The 15,739-nt window shown below is 46.2% G+C and overlaps 1 protein-coding gene across 1 annotated transcript in view; it reads left to right on the top strand.

Moving 5' to 3' along the window:
- Positions 1 to 2,511: 2,511 nt before the first annotated feature.
- The window catches only part of SHB (Src homology 2 domain containing adaptor protein B), a 168,661-nt gene continuing 155,433 nt past the window's right edge, over positions 2,512 to 15,739 (top strand). The window contains exons 1-3 of the mRNA XM_011993773.1: positions 2,512 to 2,663; positions 15,284 to 15,331; positions 15,623 to 15,672. Coding sequence (XP_011849163.1) covers positions 2,512 to 2,663; positions 15,284 to 15,331; positions 15,623 to 15,672 — 250 coding nt within the window. The remainder of the gene's footprint in view (positions 2,664 to 15,283; positions 15,332 to 15,622; positions 15,673 to 15,739) is intronic.

Here is a 15,739-nt window from a genome sequence, read left to right as displayed (position 1 = left end):
CAGAGAAAAAAAGAAATGTATGGATGGAAATACCTGAGAAGGACATGGATAACACTGCCTAAGGTAAGCCTTCAAATCCAGGGCTGGCTCAATATGATCAGTGTGCTCTCTCTTTCTCTCCTTTTTCAGCTCTGATTTTTGCTCTGCTTTTCACTCTTTGGGGGTTCATTCTCTCCTACCATAGCTGGGCTTTCTCTAAGAGTCAGGGATAATGGCTTCCAAGGTAACCAGTTTCACGTCCTTCCAGCTGTGACCCCAAGAAAGAAATAGCAAGAAATGTCTTCCCCACTTGTCCCCAGGGAAAGCCTTTCCTTGACCAGCACCACTTCTCTTCTCTCCCCTGGATCACAGGAGCTAAAAGCCTGGGAATTACATGTCCCAGAATCCCTGTCTTCAGAGTCCTGCATTGAAAAACACCCATGAGAAGCACCTGCCAAGATCTAGAAGGGAGAAAGAAGGCAGAAGCCAGATTTTTGCTCCTCTGGCAATGTCAAACTTTGGGCTTAGGCAGACAGGGCATTTTGCAGCAGTTTCTAGGTACTTTCCTGAAAACCTCAGGCCTCAGGATTGGAGGCAGCTGAGATCATCCCTAGTAGTTTTCTGAGTTCCTTCAAATTCTCTATCTATGAGAGCTAGTGACAAAACCAGTGGCCTCCCTTGACCTTGGCTTTTCCAGACTGTCTTTTGAGTTTTGTTTGTCCAGATTTTCCAAGCACCTGATTGCCTTCATTAAAACCCTTTCCACGTGGAAGGCCTAGAGTGGTTTCTGTTTGTGACCAATTCCCCCAGTGATTTATGCATGTACCCTTGTGCAGGGGTGGGAGGAACCAGGGAAGTCAGGGAGAAAATGCTAGGAGCCAAATCAAGAGCAAATAGTCGAAGAAATGTTCCGGTAGGGGATGAGGTGAGACCATGAAGGGTACTGAGTACCAGACAGTCAGACTTGATGTGCTGGGGAAAAAGGAAGCCAGGCGAATATGATGACAAGGGCCACATTTTAGGGCAACCCATGGTGGTATGTACGGAACAGGTTAGGATGAGGGCAACAGAAAGGAGGCCGAAGCGATAGAAGTGCCCTTGAATGGCGAAATGGGAAAGTACAGAAAAAGGTGCATCTGACAGGTGTGCTGGAAGAAAAAGTAGGATATTTTGGTGTATTGTTATTAAGGACTTAATAGTGGCTGCCATTTATGAAGCTATGATTAATTACGCATCAGGTGGTCTGCTAGGTTCTTTATTTATATTCGTTATAATCCTGCAAGGCCAAAACCATCTACATTTACAGAAAAGAAAACCAGGTTCTAGGAATATTCATTGATAGGCTCAAGGTCAATCAGCCAGGGACATAAGCCAGAACTTGAGCTCTCCTCTGCTGCCCTTCACAGCGTATATTCATCCCATCAAACTGAGCTGCTTTTTTTCCCATTCCGAGCCTTTTAACAACATAAACAGCCATGCTCCATCCTCACTTGGTAAGAGGCAGTGGCAGACAATCAAAAGAGTAGAGCCTCTGTCCCCGTGACATGAAGCTCTAAGACGAAATGACCAGTCAAATCCAAATTGACAGATATTCTGTAAAACAACTGGCCTGGTCTCTTTAAAAAACGTCAGTGTTATAAAAGATCAAAAAACAAAAAAAGGCTGAAATGCTATTTGAGATGAAAAGAGACTCAAGAGACTTGACAAGTAAATTCAGTAAGTGATCCTGGATTGAATCCTGAATGAAAAAAAAATACTATAAGAAACATTTTGTAAACAATTGGGAAAATAAACCAGATATCCGTTAAATGGTAATGTATTAATGTGAAACTTCCCAAGTATAATTATTGTATTATGGTTCTGTAGGAAAATGCCCTTGTTCCTTGGAGATAAACTGAAATATTTAGAAGTAAATCAACACAATGTTCCTAAACAATTCTCAGATGGATTAGCAAAATTAGGTAGCTGGGTAAGATAGGTAGACAGAGAGAGAATGCAGATGTGGCAGAATGCTAACAATTAAAGGGTCAAGGGAGGTTACTATACTATGCTTGCAATCTTTCCGTAGTCTAAAATTTTTCAAAATAAAAATTTGAGGGAAAAAACCTTAAATGTATCCATTACCCCACCCCTGCAAAAGAGAGAAAGAAAACAAAAGGAAGGCCTTTAAGTTGAACATGCCTGAGTTGACAACAAAGCGCCTGCCACTTCCTAGCCGTGGGACCTCTGAGCTCTCAGCTGGAGAAGTGTGCAGTAATGCCAACCCACCATGCTTCTGTGGGGGTGATGTCAGACACAATCAGTGTGAAGCTGGGAGCTCAGCATCTAGCGCAGTGTTCTCACTGTTCATATTTGTTTGTTCTCTTCCCTTCCTCCTTCCTAATCCCCATTTCATCTGCAGAATCCATTAAACTGGGCACTGAGGGAGATTAGCTCAGGACAAATAAGAAAAACTATGTACCCTGTAGGGCACACAATGGAGACATGACGCCCCTGCAGGGACACTGACTGCAGCCTGCCTGCCTACCTGTGATGCAGGCTGGCCGATCCTCCGAACGTCAGATTTTGGCTGGGGACATCGACCAGCTAAAAGTCAGAAATGCCTCCATCCCAGATTTTGTCACCTACAACTTGCTGGTTCATATCACAGATGAGAACTCAGACACTAACCAGAGTTTCTCAAAGTGGGGTCCTCGGCTCATTGGCAACAGAATCGGCTGTGGCTCATGTAAAAATACAGATTCCTGAGCCCCACTCAGCTCTGTTGAGTCGGCTTCCCTGGAGTGGCTGTGGGAGTGTCCATGCTAACACTGATGTCTATGTGGTTCCGAGGCACAGTTGAGTCTGAGTGCCCTGACCTGCACTGTGGCTGTGGGAGATGTGCTACCTTATTGCAAAACTGGTCCACTGGAGGAGTGAATTCCTGTGGAGTGCCTAATAATAACATGCAAAGGCTATAACCACCACAAAAATGTCTGTCAATAGGAGCAAACAGAAATACAAATTGACTTGTACATAAAGATAAAACTGAGCCAGGCGCGGTGGCTCACACCTGTAATTCCAGCACTTTGGGAGGCCAAGGCGGGAGGCCTGAGGTCAGGAGTTTAAGACAAGCCTGGCCAACATGGTGAAATCCCATCTCTACTAAAAACACAAAAATTAGTCGGGTGTGGTGGTGGGCACCTGTAATCCCAGCTACTTGGGAGGCTGGGGCAGGAGAATCGCTTGAACCCGGGAGGTAGAGGTTGCAGTGAGCCGAGATCGCGCCATTGCACTCCAGCCTGGGCAACAAGAGTGAAACTCCATCCCAAAAAAAAAAAAAAAAAGATAAAAGCAGGAGGCTTAGGAAGAAAGCAGTGCTTCTCTCTGGCCTGTGCCAGCTCCTGACTCAAAGCGTGCAAATGAGACACTGCCCAGCCTTGGAGTGAGGAGGCCCATAGTCTAGAGTCCCCAAACAATCATTGTCTGCATCTTAAGACTGAAAGGATCAGAGTGGGCTCGAAGGCCTGGGCAGAAGGAGCCCCTCCACCCACCATGACTCTGGAAAACTGCAAAAACCAACAGTTCTCTCCTTCGGACATTTACAATATGCAGTGATTCTACAGTATGTTGTAAACCCTAAGAGATCCAGAAATCCTAATGATGAGATGCTCACTTAGATTCTGCTCCAGATGTACCAGTGCCTCTCTGCACTGTGCCCAGCAGCCTCAGAGGACTCTCTATGGGGACGGATGCTCTGTCGGATGCCACTTAGGTGAAGGAAGATGACAGCAGTCATCTGGGTTCCCTGAGGGCCCTGCAAGAGCTTGTTAGTGGATGTTTGGTTTGGAAGGTTACTGAGCTCCTTCCTCTCTCTTCCAGCCCAGGAGATCAGACCATTTGGCCAGGAACATTCCCTTCCAACCCTGAGAATCCTCCATGCCAAGCTAGCTCCTGCTCAGGGCAGGCATCTCCCCACAGGGTCTGAGTTATTTTAGGAGACTTGATATCCCGCACTCAGCCCTAGGGAGGGTAAGAAAAGGACAGACAATTGGGCGGTATCCACCCCCATCCCCAGACTGAGAAAGACGACAGACGGCCATTTGCAACTTTAACTCTTTCTTGGCTCTGGCAAAGACCAATGCATCCCACTTAGCAAAGTCTCAGATGGCAGCATGGTAACCATTTCAATTCGAGAAAAAAAAAAAAAATAACAAAGTGTAGTGGGAGAAAATTATGCATGGAAAGTGACTTTTAAAAATTGCCTTTAAATATTACAGCCAAAGTGAGAGGCTGGAAATTGCATCAGAACATTTTTTTGGTGTGGTTTAACACTGAAGAAATCCACCACTTTCCCAACTGCAGGGCTTCAAGTAATATTTCATCTTTTCAGGAACACCAAAGTTTAGTTTGAAAATGAGGAAAATTGGATTAAATGCTTCAGATTTAGGGTGTTTTCCTGGCACCCTAGCACATGAAGTCACTCACAAGTAAACCCAGGTAACTTTAATCTTAGTGGTTTCAATGTTTAATGCCTTTATGTTCTTTTTTTTCTTTTTCTTTTTTCTTCTCTTTTTTTTTTTTTTTTTTTTTGAGACAGGGTCTCACTCTGTCACCCAGGCCAGGCTGGAGTACAGTGGCACAATCATGGCTCAGAGCAGCCTCGATCAATCCTCTCACCTCAGCCTCCCAAGTAGCTGGGACCACAGGCACACGCCACCATGCCTGGCTAATATTTTATTTTGTATTTTTTGTAGAGATGAGGTTTTGTCAGGTGGCCCAGGCTGGCGGTCTTGAACTCCTGGACTCAAGCAATCCACCCACCTCGGCCTCCCAAAGTGCTGGGATTATAGGCGTGAGCCACAGCGCCCGGTATGTCTTTTGTTTCCATTATTACAGTCAGTGTGTGAAGCCCAGGCACGGGAGCTGGGTGGGTCTAACATCTGGACTGCTGTGCACAGAGAGGATGCTCTGCAGGAGGATGTGGGAGGGAGGCAGAGATGGATGCAGCCAGCAGGAGAGTCTGCAATGATTCTGCAAAGATAAAGGTGCCCTTTTGCATGTGGTGGTGTGGTTTAAGGCCAGAGGTAATAACTCAGATTTAAGAACTGTGACTTGGTGGATTTCTACTAGATTCAATCCCACACACAGTCACTGGGGCTAGCACTTGGCAGGCACTCAGAGAATCCCGGGTGGGCAGAAGTGAATAATGCACAGCCCCTGCTGCCTGCCCTCCAGACCTCTCTCAAGAAGAGGAGGATCACACATCCTGGGTACCTGGTAATCCCAAAGCTAATCCCCCACAGAAGAAAACCTAAAGGTGCTGGTTGGCTCATAGTATTTAAGTCCTCCTCAGTTGCAGAAAAACACTGCTGTGTTCTTGATCACCACTTGCTTCTGAAGCAAATCAAAGCAAGCACAGCCTTCCTGCTTCACTCTGACACCAGCCTCCTCCAGTCTGTCCCAGTTCTGGCCTGACCTGAGGCAGAAGCTCCTAGCAGAAGCTCCAAGCAGAAGCAAGGTCTGACCACCCACCCAGCCCTGCAGATATCCCCATATATTCTCTCTCTGCCGGCGCCGTTAGAACCCTGGGACTCCTTGGCACCTGACTGACCTGTGATGTCCTCCGACCAGGCCTGATTTCTTTTCTCCCCACGTTCACTTCCTCCTTGCCTACCAGCTTCACAGATCCTTCTGCCAGACCTTCAGGCTATCTGACCCAGACCTTTCTGCCCCTACATGCTCCTGTGTACTTCTGACTCTCACTGGCCTAACTTGACCTATTGCCACTAAGCCCCGGGTTCCAGTGGTGGCCTTTGAGACGGCTATCAGTCTGACGTTTGGGACTGAAAAAGCCACTGCACTCAGCGGATTTGCAGGCTTCATAATTTATGCTGCATTTGCCAGATGGCAGGCAGTTTGACCATTAAGATGCATCACTGCAAAGCAATTCAACTCATTTGCTCTCTTAGCACCCACCTGTAGATCAGGGCCCTGCGTACACAGCCCCTTGAGTAAGGTCACCAGAGAAAATACAGAGTATTCAGTTATACTTGGATTTCTGGTAAATAAATAATAATTAGCTATAAGTATGTCCCAACTATCTCATGGATGTCCTTTGTTGTTGTTGTTTTTGAGACAGGGTCTCCCTCTGTCACCCAAGCTGGAGGGCAGTGGCACAATCATGTCTCACTGCAGCCTCAACCTCCCAGGCTCAAGTGATCCTCCCATCTCAGCCTCTTGAATGGCTGGGACTACAGGCTTGCACAACCATGTCCAGCTAATTTTTTTTTAGAAGGAGTCTTGCTCTGTCGTCACCCAGGATGGAGTGCAGTGGTGCAATCTCGGCTCGCTGCAACCTCCATCTCTGGGTTCAAGTGATTCTCCTGCCTCAGCCTCCCTAGTAGCTGGGGTTACAGATACCTGTGCCTGGCTAATTTTTGTGTTTTTAGTAAAGATGGGATTTCACCATGTTGGACAGGCTGGTCTTGAACTCCTGACCTCAAGCGATCTGCCTGCTTCAGCTTCCCAAAGTGCTGGGATTACAGGCATGAGCGCCTAGCATAATTTTGTTTATTTTTTGTAGAGACCAGGTCTTACTATGTTGCCTAGGGTGGTCTCCAGTTCCTGGGCTCAAGCAATCCTCTCTGCCCTGACTTTCCAAAGTGCTAGGCATGAGCCACCATTTTTTTTTTTTTTCTAAATATGGCAGCCCTATCCTAAGACACCTCTACTATCCTGAATGGAAAACAATGATCGGCCAGCTTATATTTTACAAACAGGGAAACTAGCCCCAGAGGTCACAGAGGATGTCAGATAAGAATGCAGGAGTCTTCACCCCAGACTGGAACTCTTTGCTTCCATTACACTTAACTTTGCTAAAGGCATATACCCTCTTCTTGCTAGAAGGTGACTGTCAGTTGCCTGGAGGTGATTTCAAAGGGTCACTGAGGTCATAATTTATGACCTCTCTGCTCCACCCCATCCTCACCTCCACCCCCTTTCCTATTGCTGTAAGTATCACAGAGGCTGTCCTGGGTTATGGCCATTCTGGGGCCACATCATTAATGGCCACCTCAGAGAGGAAGTGGACTGTAAGTGGCAGGGCCAGAGACAGCTGTGAGTGAGAGCCCATAATTGGGTAACACAAGGACAAGTGGGATTTGAAACAGGCAAACACCGGGCAAAGCATGTTGGGAGAGGCCCACTTAATTCACAGAGACACTTGGAATTAGCTGTAAATTCTCTGGGAAGAGATCAAGGCAGCGGCATAAACAGCTCAATTAAACTGTCGGCTCAATGCTCAGTGCACAGTAATGGTCAAAACACAGACTTTAATCTAGATATAGAGGATTATTTCTCGACCCATAATGAGATTCCTAAGATTAGTTGTACCTGATGTGGAGAGAACAACAGCTGGCTCAGCGACACTGGGGACAGGCTTGCATGTCAGCAGGACTGGGACTCATGTGGAAGGCGCTAACTGGATGCCACAACCTTCCTGGAGCCCCCTCCGGATGCCAGGAAGGCAGGGATGAGTCATGTTCTGCTTCCTCCATTTAAGAGATCTGAGAACAGAACCCCAGAATGCATGTGCTTCAAAAGTACAGCAAGTCAAAACAGTATGGCTCTGGCATAAAAACAGACACATAGACCAATGGAGAGAATAAAGCCCAGAAATAAACCTGAGTGTATATGGTCAACTAATTTTCGACATGGGCACCAAGAACACACAATGGGGAAAAGACAGTCTTTTCAATAAATGATGTTGGGAAAATTGGATTTTCACATGGAAAATAATAAAATTGGACCGTGACCTTACCCCAGACACAAAAATCGACTCAATATGAATCAAAGACCTAAACGAAAGACCCAAAGCTATAAAACTCCTAGAAGAAAACACAAAAGAAAAGCTCCTTGACGCTGGCCTTGGCAATGATTTTTTTGGGGTATCACACCAAAAGCATAGGCAATGAAAGCAAAAATAAACAAGCAGAACTACATCAAATTAAAAAGCTTCTGCATAACAAAGGAAACAATCAACAAAATGAACTGGCAGCCTACAGATTGGGAAAAAACATTTGCAAACCACATATCTGATAAGGGATTAATATTTAAAAGATGCAAGAAACTCACACAACTCAATAGCAAAAGGGTTTGTTTGCTTGTTTGTTTTTTGAGATGAAGTCTCGCTGGAGTGCAGTGGCATGATCTCGGCTCACTGCAACCTCCACCTCCCGGGTTCAAGCAATTCTCTGCCTCAGCCTCCCGAGTAGCTGGGATTACAGGCGCCCACCATGCCTGGCTACTTTTTTGTATTTTTAGTAGAGATGGGGTTTCACTATCTTGGCCAGGTTGGTCTTGAACTCCTGACCTTGTGATCCACCTGCCTCGGCCTCGCAAAGTGCTGGGATCCCAGGCGTGAGCCACCACGCCCAGCTTTTCTTTTAACTATTAAATAACCCAATTTAAAAATGGGCAAAGGGCTGGGCGCAGTGGCTCATGCCTATAATCTCAGCAGTTTGGTAGGCTGAAGCAGGTGGATCACCTGAGGTCAGTCATTCAAAATCAGCCTGGTCAACATAGTGAAACGTCATCTCTACTAAAAATACAAAAATTAGCCAGGTGTGGTAGCGGGTGCCTGTAATCCCAGCTACTTGGAAGGCTGAGGCAGGATAATTGCTTGAACCTGGGAGGCAGAGGTTGCAGTGAGCTGAGATCACACCACCGCACTCCAGCCCGGGTGACAGAATATGACTCCATCTCCCCCACACACATAAAAATAATAATAATAAATTAAATTAAATTAAAATGGGCAAAGGACCTAAATGGACATTTCTCCAACAAAGACATAAAAAATGGCCAACATATATAGGAAAGGTGCTCAACATCACTAATCAACAGGGAAATGCAAATTAAAACCACAATGAGATCCCACCTCCCATCTCTTAGGAGGGCTATTATCAAAGAGACAAGAGATAACAAGTGTGGGTGAGGGTGTGGAAAAGGGAAAGGGAACCTCTGCACACTGTTGATGGGAATGTAAATTTAGTGCGGACATTATGGAAAACAGTATGAGGTTCCCAAAAAAATTAAAACTAGAACTGCCATATGACCCAGTAAACTCTCCTCTGGGTATATACCCAAAGAAAATGAAGCCAGCACCTCCTAGAGATGGTGAACTTCCATTGCAGCAGCATTCACAATAGCCAAGATACAGAATTAACCTAACACTCACTCAATGGATGAAAGGGTTAAAAAATTGTGGTGGATACTCCATTTACTCTGATGTGATTATTATACATTGCATGCCTGTATGAAAATCTCACATACCCCACAAATACATATACTTACTATGTACCCAAAAAAATTAAAAATATGGTGAGTGCAGTGGCTCATGCCTGTAATCCCAGCACTTTGAGAGGCCAAGGCGGGCAGATCACTTGACCCCAGGAGCTCGAAACTAGCCTCGACACCATAGTAAGACCCTGTCTCTACAAAAAACTTAAAAATTAGCCTGGCGTGGTGGCACACAACTGTAGTCCCAGCTACATAGGAAGCTGAGGTGAGAAGATCACTTGAGGCTGGGAGGTTGTGGCTGCAGTGAGCCAAATCATGCCACTGTACTCCAGCCTGGATGACACAGTGAGACCCTGTCTCAAAAATAAATAAATAAATAAAAATTAAAAATAAAAAAATTATGTACACACAATGGGACACTACCCAGCTTTAGAAAAGGAGATACTGCCATTTGTGATGACATGGATTAATCTGGAAGATGTTCTACTAAATGAAATACATCAGATACAGAAAGACAAATACTCTATGATCTCACCTGTATGTGGAATCTGTTTTTAGAGAAAGTTGAATACATAGAAACAGAGAGGGGGATGGTGGTTACCAGAGGAGGCGAGAGGACAAGATTGGGGAGAATGCGGAGATGTAGGTCAAAGGGTACAGATACGTAGAATAAATAAGTCTAGGACTGTAATGTACAGCATGAGGACACAAGTTAACAATATTGCATTGGATACTGGATATTTGCCAAGAGAGCAGATTTTAGGTGCTCTTACCACACACACAGAAAGGTCACTATGTGAGATGATATGTTAACTTGCTTAATTTGACTGCAGAAACTATTTCACTATGTATATGTATATCAAAACATCATGTACATCTTACATATATATATTTTCAAACATAGTAAGTCTGACATGCTCCTACCTCCAGGCCAAGGCTAGCAAGCTGAAGTGGACAGAGATGTCCAGCTGTGACCTTCTGTTCTTCCACTCTCCATGATATCAATCACTTCCATCCACTCATTCATTCAACAAATACTTATCATGTGCCTACAGAGTATGACCAGAGGCACTGTTCTGGACATTGGAGATACGCAGTGAACAAAAGGGCAAAGATCTCTTTCCCGCTGTGGGGCAAGACAAAGAATAAACAAGAAATATACGTAAAATATACAGTAGGTAAAATGAGGAAGAGAGTTCTCAGGAAAATAAAACGAGGAAGAGGGATGGCAAGTGTTGAGCGGGGACTGCAGTTCTAGACACTGTGCCCAGGGGAGGCCTCACTGAGCATGTGACATTTAAATAAAGACCTGAAGGAAGTGAAGGGTGAGCCATGGGGATAGCTGGGGAAAAACACTCTTGGCAGAGGAGACAGCGGTGCAAAGGCCTCGAGGCACGAGTGTGCCTAGAGGCTTCAAGGAACAGCAAAGAGGCAGCTGGACTGCAGCAGGAGAGAAAGGATAGTATAACAGAAGGCTAGGAGTTTAAGGGGACCAGTCATACAAGGCCTCATGGGCCACTGTAAGAATTTTGGCATTTCCTATTAGGAAAATGAGGATTCCAGGGGGGATGTGAAGAGAGGAAAGACATAATCACACCCATTTTTAATAGGATCACTGACTGCTGGGGTGAGATGGAGGCAGGGAAGATGGACAAGACACTCCCACAATAATCCAGGCAAGAGATGAAGGAGTCTTGGTCCAGGGTGGTAGAGGTGGGGGTGGTGAGTAGTGGCCGGATTCTGCATATACTTTGCCGACAGGCTGGATAAAGTAGGAATGAACTAAGGGGTCATGGATGACAGAGGTTTTGGCTTCAGATCTTTACTGAGCTCTAGTAACTTCCAAATCTATACCTCCAGCTTAGACTTGTGCCCTGACCCTCACAGCTGTTTATACAGGTAGCTAATGCCAAGTCAGCCACCTTCTCCTTCCTGCAGCATCACCTTTCACTGGGAAGTGGTTGGTCACCACTCACTAAGTGGCCCAAAGGCAAAGACTTGAGAGTCAGGCAGAGTCTGTCCTCTAAAATGACTTAACACCCTTTCACTACTTCAACGTTATTTATTCATTCAACAAAAGTACTGAGTGCCTTCTGTGCACTAGCTACTGTTCTATGCACCATTTTCTGGTTCCTTAATGTTCCTTTAACTGCTCTGCCTACTTTCTGTCTCTCCCCAAGAAATACATCTTCCACACTGCTTCCCAAATAATCTTTATAAAATGCAGAAAACATAAGGTAATTAATTTCCTTGCTCAAAGACCTTCAGTGGCTCCCTATTGCCTACAAGATAAAAAATTCTCCTGAGTTTGATATTCAAAACTCTTTCTGATGGGGTACAGCCTACCTTTCTACCCTTACCCACCATTCCGTGCATTCACAGATTCTCAGCTACTCCCACTCCACTTGGAAACTCATTATGGCCCAAGTGGTTTGCCACATGTTCTTGCTTCTACGCCTTTCATGATGTGTGGCTTCTACACCTCTCTCTCTGTGTAGAATTCTCTTGTCTACTTCTACTATATCATAATGCTACTCACTCTTCAAGGCCCAGACCAGATATCACCTCTACTAAGAACCCATTATGATCTACTCCGTCTCATAATTAAAATCTCCCTTCCCCATAGCCCCACAGCTCTTTGTCCCTTGTTCTGTCTTGCACTTCTCTCGTCTTGCCTTGTATAATTATTGGTGACAGACTGTGGTTCAGATGATCTCTGCATCCCCCAGGGCCTGGTACACAGACAGGGGACTGACGTTACCATTCAACGGACAGAACTGAATAATGTTATCTAAAAAAAAGTAGATGAGGCCAGGTGCAGTGGCTCACACATGTAACCCCAGCACTTTGGGAGGCTGATGTGGGAGGCCGACATGGGCAGATCACCAGAGGTCGGGAGTTCATGACCAGCCTGATCAATATGGAGAAACCCCATCTCTACTAAAAATACAAAATTAGCCCAGCATGGTGGTGCATGCCTGTAATCCCAGCTACTCAGGAGGCTAAGGCAGGGGAATCGCTTGAATCCGGGAGGTGGAAGTTGTGTTGAGCCGACATCATCCCATTGCACTCTAGCCTGAGCAACAAGAGTGAAACACTGTCTCAAAAGAAAGAAAGAAAGAAACAAACAAACAAACAAAAAAGGGCTGGGTGCGGTGCCTCACGCCTGTAATCCCAGCACTTTGGGAGGCTGAGGCGGGTGCCTCAAGAGGTCATGAGATCGAGACCATCCTGGCTAACACAGTGAAACCCGTCTCTGCTAAAAAAAAAAAAAAAAAAAAAATACAAAAAAATTAGCTGGGCGTGGTGGTGGGGGCCTGTGGTCCCAGCTACTCAGGAGGCTGAGGGAGAATGGCATGAAACCAGGAGGCGGAGCTTGCAGTGAGCTGCGATCACTCCACTGTACTCCAGCCTGGGCGACAGAGCCAGATTTCATCTCAAAAAAAAAAAAAGAAGAAGAAGTAGTAGTAGATGAGTCTGTTGGGCTGGTGGTGGCACTCTTTTTCTGGACCTGTACAAGTGGCACAGCCTTCCTCCAGATACTGGAAAGAGGCGCAGCAAAGGAGACACCATGCCCCTGGCAGCTTGAGGGGCTCTTGTTCTAAAGTGATAGGCTAAGATAGAACAGAAACAGAAATAGGGCCATACTCAACCTTTCTAATAAGAAAACTAGGGTGGGACTGGAGGAGGACATGAAAAGCAAAAATTCCAAAAATGATGGACACAGTTTACAGCATCAGACAATGTTGAGTTTGTGATGTCAAGAGACTGGAGACCAATCCTAGCTGTGCCTCTTGATTTAATCTCTTCCCTTCACCGGTCCCAGTTTGCCCTCTGTAAAATGGAGTGGCTGGATCTCTGAAAAGACAGTCCGTCCATCTCTTCCTTCCTATAGTGCTCTAATACTTCTCCCACAAGTGTTTGCCTTCCTAAACCATTTGGCATAGTCCTTAGGAAGCTTTTTCTATTTCCCTTCAGAATGATTATTTCGGACTCTGAGTCTTGGATAGTTGTCTCTACAAGCTCCTAAAGGAAAACACCCATGTGGTTTTTGCCTGCTTGAGGTAAATACCACCTTAGGCCAGCTACCCCATCTGTAAACTGGGAATAACACCAGATTGCAGGGATGTTGAGGAGGGTTAATTATATACAGAGTGTCTAAGGGTTGAGCAGATACACAAGTGCTCTGGATGTTCTTGGCATAATACTATAGCATTACAATAATTCTGGCTTGCAAATTACACCCCAGCAGAGGTATCACATGGGAAAGTGGATACGACCCTATGGCCTGCTGAAAGTGACATGGAAAAAATAAGTTACGAAATATAACGTGTCTTCCTGAACCTTTGGAAAAGGCAGAGATAACCTTTCCATGTGCAAGGCAAAAGAAGGGAGCAAGCTTCCAGATTCCAGAGAGGACTTTCTTGTCTCAGATGGCCTGGCCTATTGCCAGGATCTGAGCTCAGAAGTAGAAATGGGAAGGAAGGTAGCTGGGGAGGATTTGTGGTTGGATGAAAGGTGGGGCTTAAGACAAGGATGTCCTTGCCTTTCAGGTTTTCTACTGAGGCCTCCTTATATGCAAGATAATTAAGTGCCAATGTGACAGAGGAGCAATTTAAAGGGTAATGGAGATATTTAAGTCTAGGTATATTCAAAATAAACATCCTAGCCAGGTCAACTTCTGGGTCCTCTCTGCATGCCCCAGACACATCAAACGCGTGCGCGCGCACACACACACACCCCTTAGATTATTTACTGTGAAATGCTAAGTAAATAGATCTCAGGCAATGAAGAGGCTGTGTAGTTGGTGACAGTATCTGTGACTATGAGACATAGTGGGTTTGGCAAATTCAATTGGCCACAGAGGATGACAGTATTGTCTGACCAAGGAGGGAAAGGGCAAATAGCTTGATTCTGGAAGAACAAATTTGAAGTCAATTCCACTTTACTACTGTGTGTGGCTGAGCAGACGGAGGTCAGCTTCAGGATAAGACCTAGTTCGAGTCCTGCTTCTATCACTTCTGCGCTGTGGCCTCAGGCATGAGTCTGGGTGGGTTACAGAGAGGAAGCAGTAACAGCTCTCAGGTCTTCCCTGTCCAAGTGTCTCAGACTGAGAGTTTGACCTCCACTTCCAGCGTGGCCAGAACTACAATGTGATCAAAAGAGCCCCTGGCCTTGCTGTCTGCCCTCACAGTTCCCGCTGTTACTACAGGATAGCGGAAAAACAGACTCCCCCAAATCACATCTATAATAGATGGACAGCAAATGCAGATTCTTGATTCGGGCTATTGTTTTAGTAAATCAACATTCTTAGAGAATTTCTCAGCTCTCAGCTGCCCACATCTCAGAGTTAAGTCACATTTTGGGGCTTGCCCAGGCATATTCAAAGCAGCACCAGGCACTAGTGGCAGCTACTTCATCTTCAGGCAGCATTTCCCTCTCAATAGGGAGCATGCCACCTCCCCTAGGTGCAGATCCCAGGAAAAGTTACACTGAGCAAATTGGGCCACTCCTTGGGCCTATTTCCCCAATTTTGGTTAATAATCAAAGGATGATCTGAAATCGCAAAGAAGAGACTCTTGGAAAAGACATAATTGTGGTGCCACCAGATTTAGGAACTGGCATCCAAGTCCACCTGTGTGACTTTCCCCTGGGCCTCAGTTTCTCCATCTGTAAAATGAGGTCATTTATTTTTTTTGAGACGGAATCTGGCTCTGTTGCCCAGGCCGGAGTGAAGTGGTGCGATCTCGGCTCACTGCAACCTCTGCCTCAGCCTCCCGAGTAGCTGGGATTACAGGTGCCTGCCACCACACCCGGCTAATTTTTCTATTTTTACAGCGGGGTTTCACCATCTTGGCCAGGCTGGTATTGAACTTCTGACCTCGTGATCCACCCGCCTCAGCCTCCCAAAGTGTTGGGATTATAGGCGTGAGCCACCGCACCCGGCCGAGTTCCTGTATTAAATGGAGCCCTGCCAGCCCCTACAACATAAGGCATTAAACGTTCCCACAACTTGCTCCGCCAGGCTGGCAGTGAACAGGGCTAAAGCCTCGACTTCCTCAGAGGTGAAAAGGTAAGCAAACATTCCGACCTCCCCTAGACTTGCTCTCGGATTGGTGCTGGGCCCGGCTCCCACCGCCTATCCCGGCCACATCCGTCATCTGGACTGCTAATACACTCATTAGCATAAAGATTCCTCCGAAGACCCGGTGCACGGGGCTGAACCGGAGTCTGTCCCTTTAAGGAAAAGGGGGACAGCCAGTCTGTCCCTAAGGACACTCGGCACTGCATTTCCTCCACACGGGCCACGCTGTAAACTAGAAAGGTTCCGTGTTAATCCACCCCCACTCCTCAACCCCGACAGGGGGATCCTTGGGGTGAACAACGCGCGGGGTCCCGGAGGACTGCGGACAGGTTTGGCCTCTGCGCGTAGCAGGCTCCGCCAGGCAACCTCTCGCCCGAGGCAGCGGCGAGCAGCAAG

This window comes from Mandrillus leucophaeus, unplaced genomic scaffold, assembly GCF_000951045.1.
Source record: "Mandrillus leucophaeus isolate KB7577 unplaced genomic scaffold, Mleu.le_1.0 Scaffold433, whole genome shotgun sequence".
Classification (NCBI taxonomy): Eukaryota; Metazoa; Chordata; class Mammalia; order Primates; family Cercopithecidae; genus Mandrillus; species Mandrillus leucophaeus.
The sequence above is the reverse complement of the archived record's forward strand: the minus strand, read 5'-3'. Positions and strand labels throughout refer to the sequence as shown.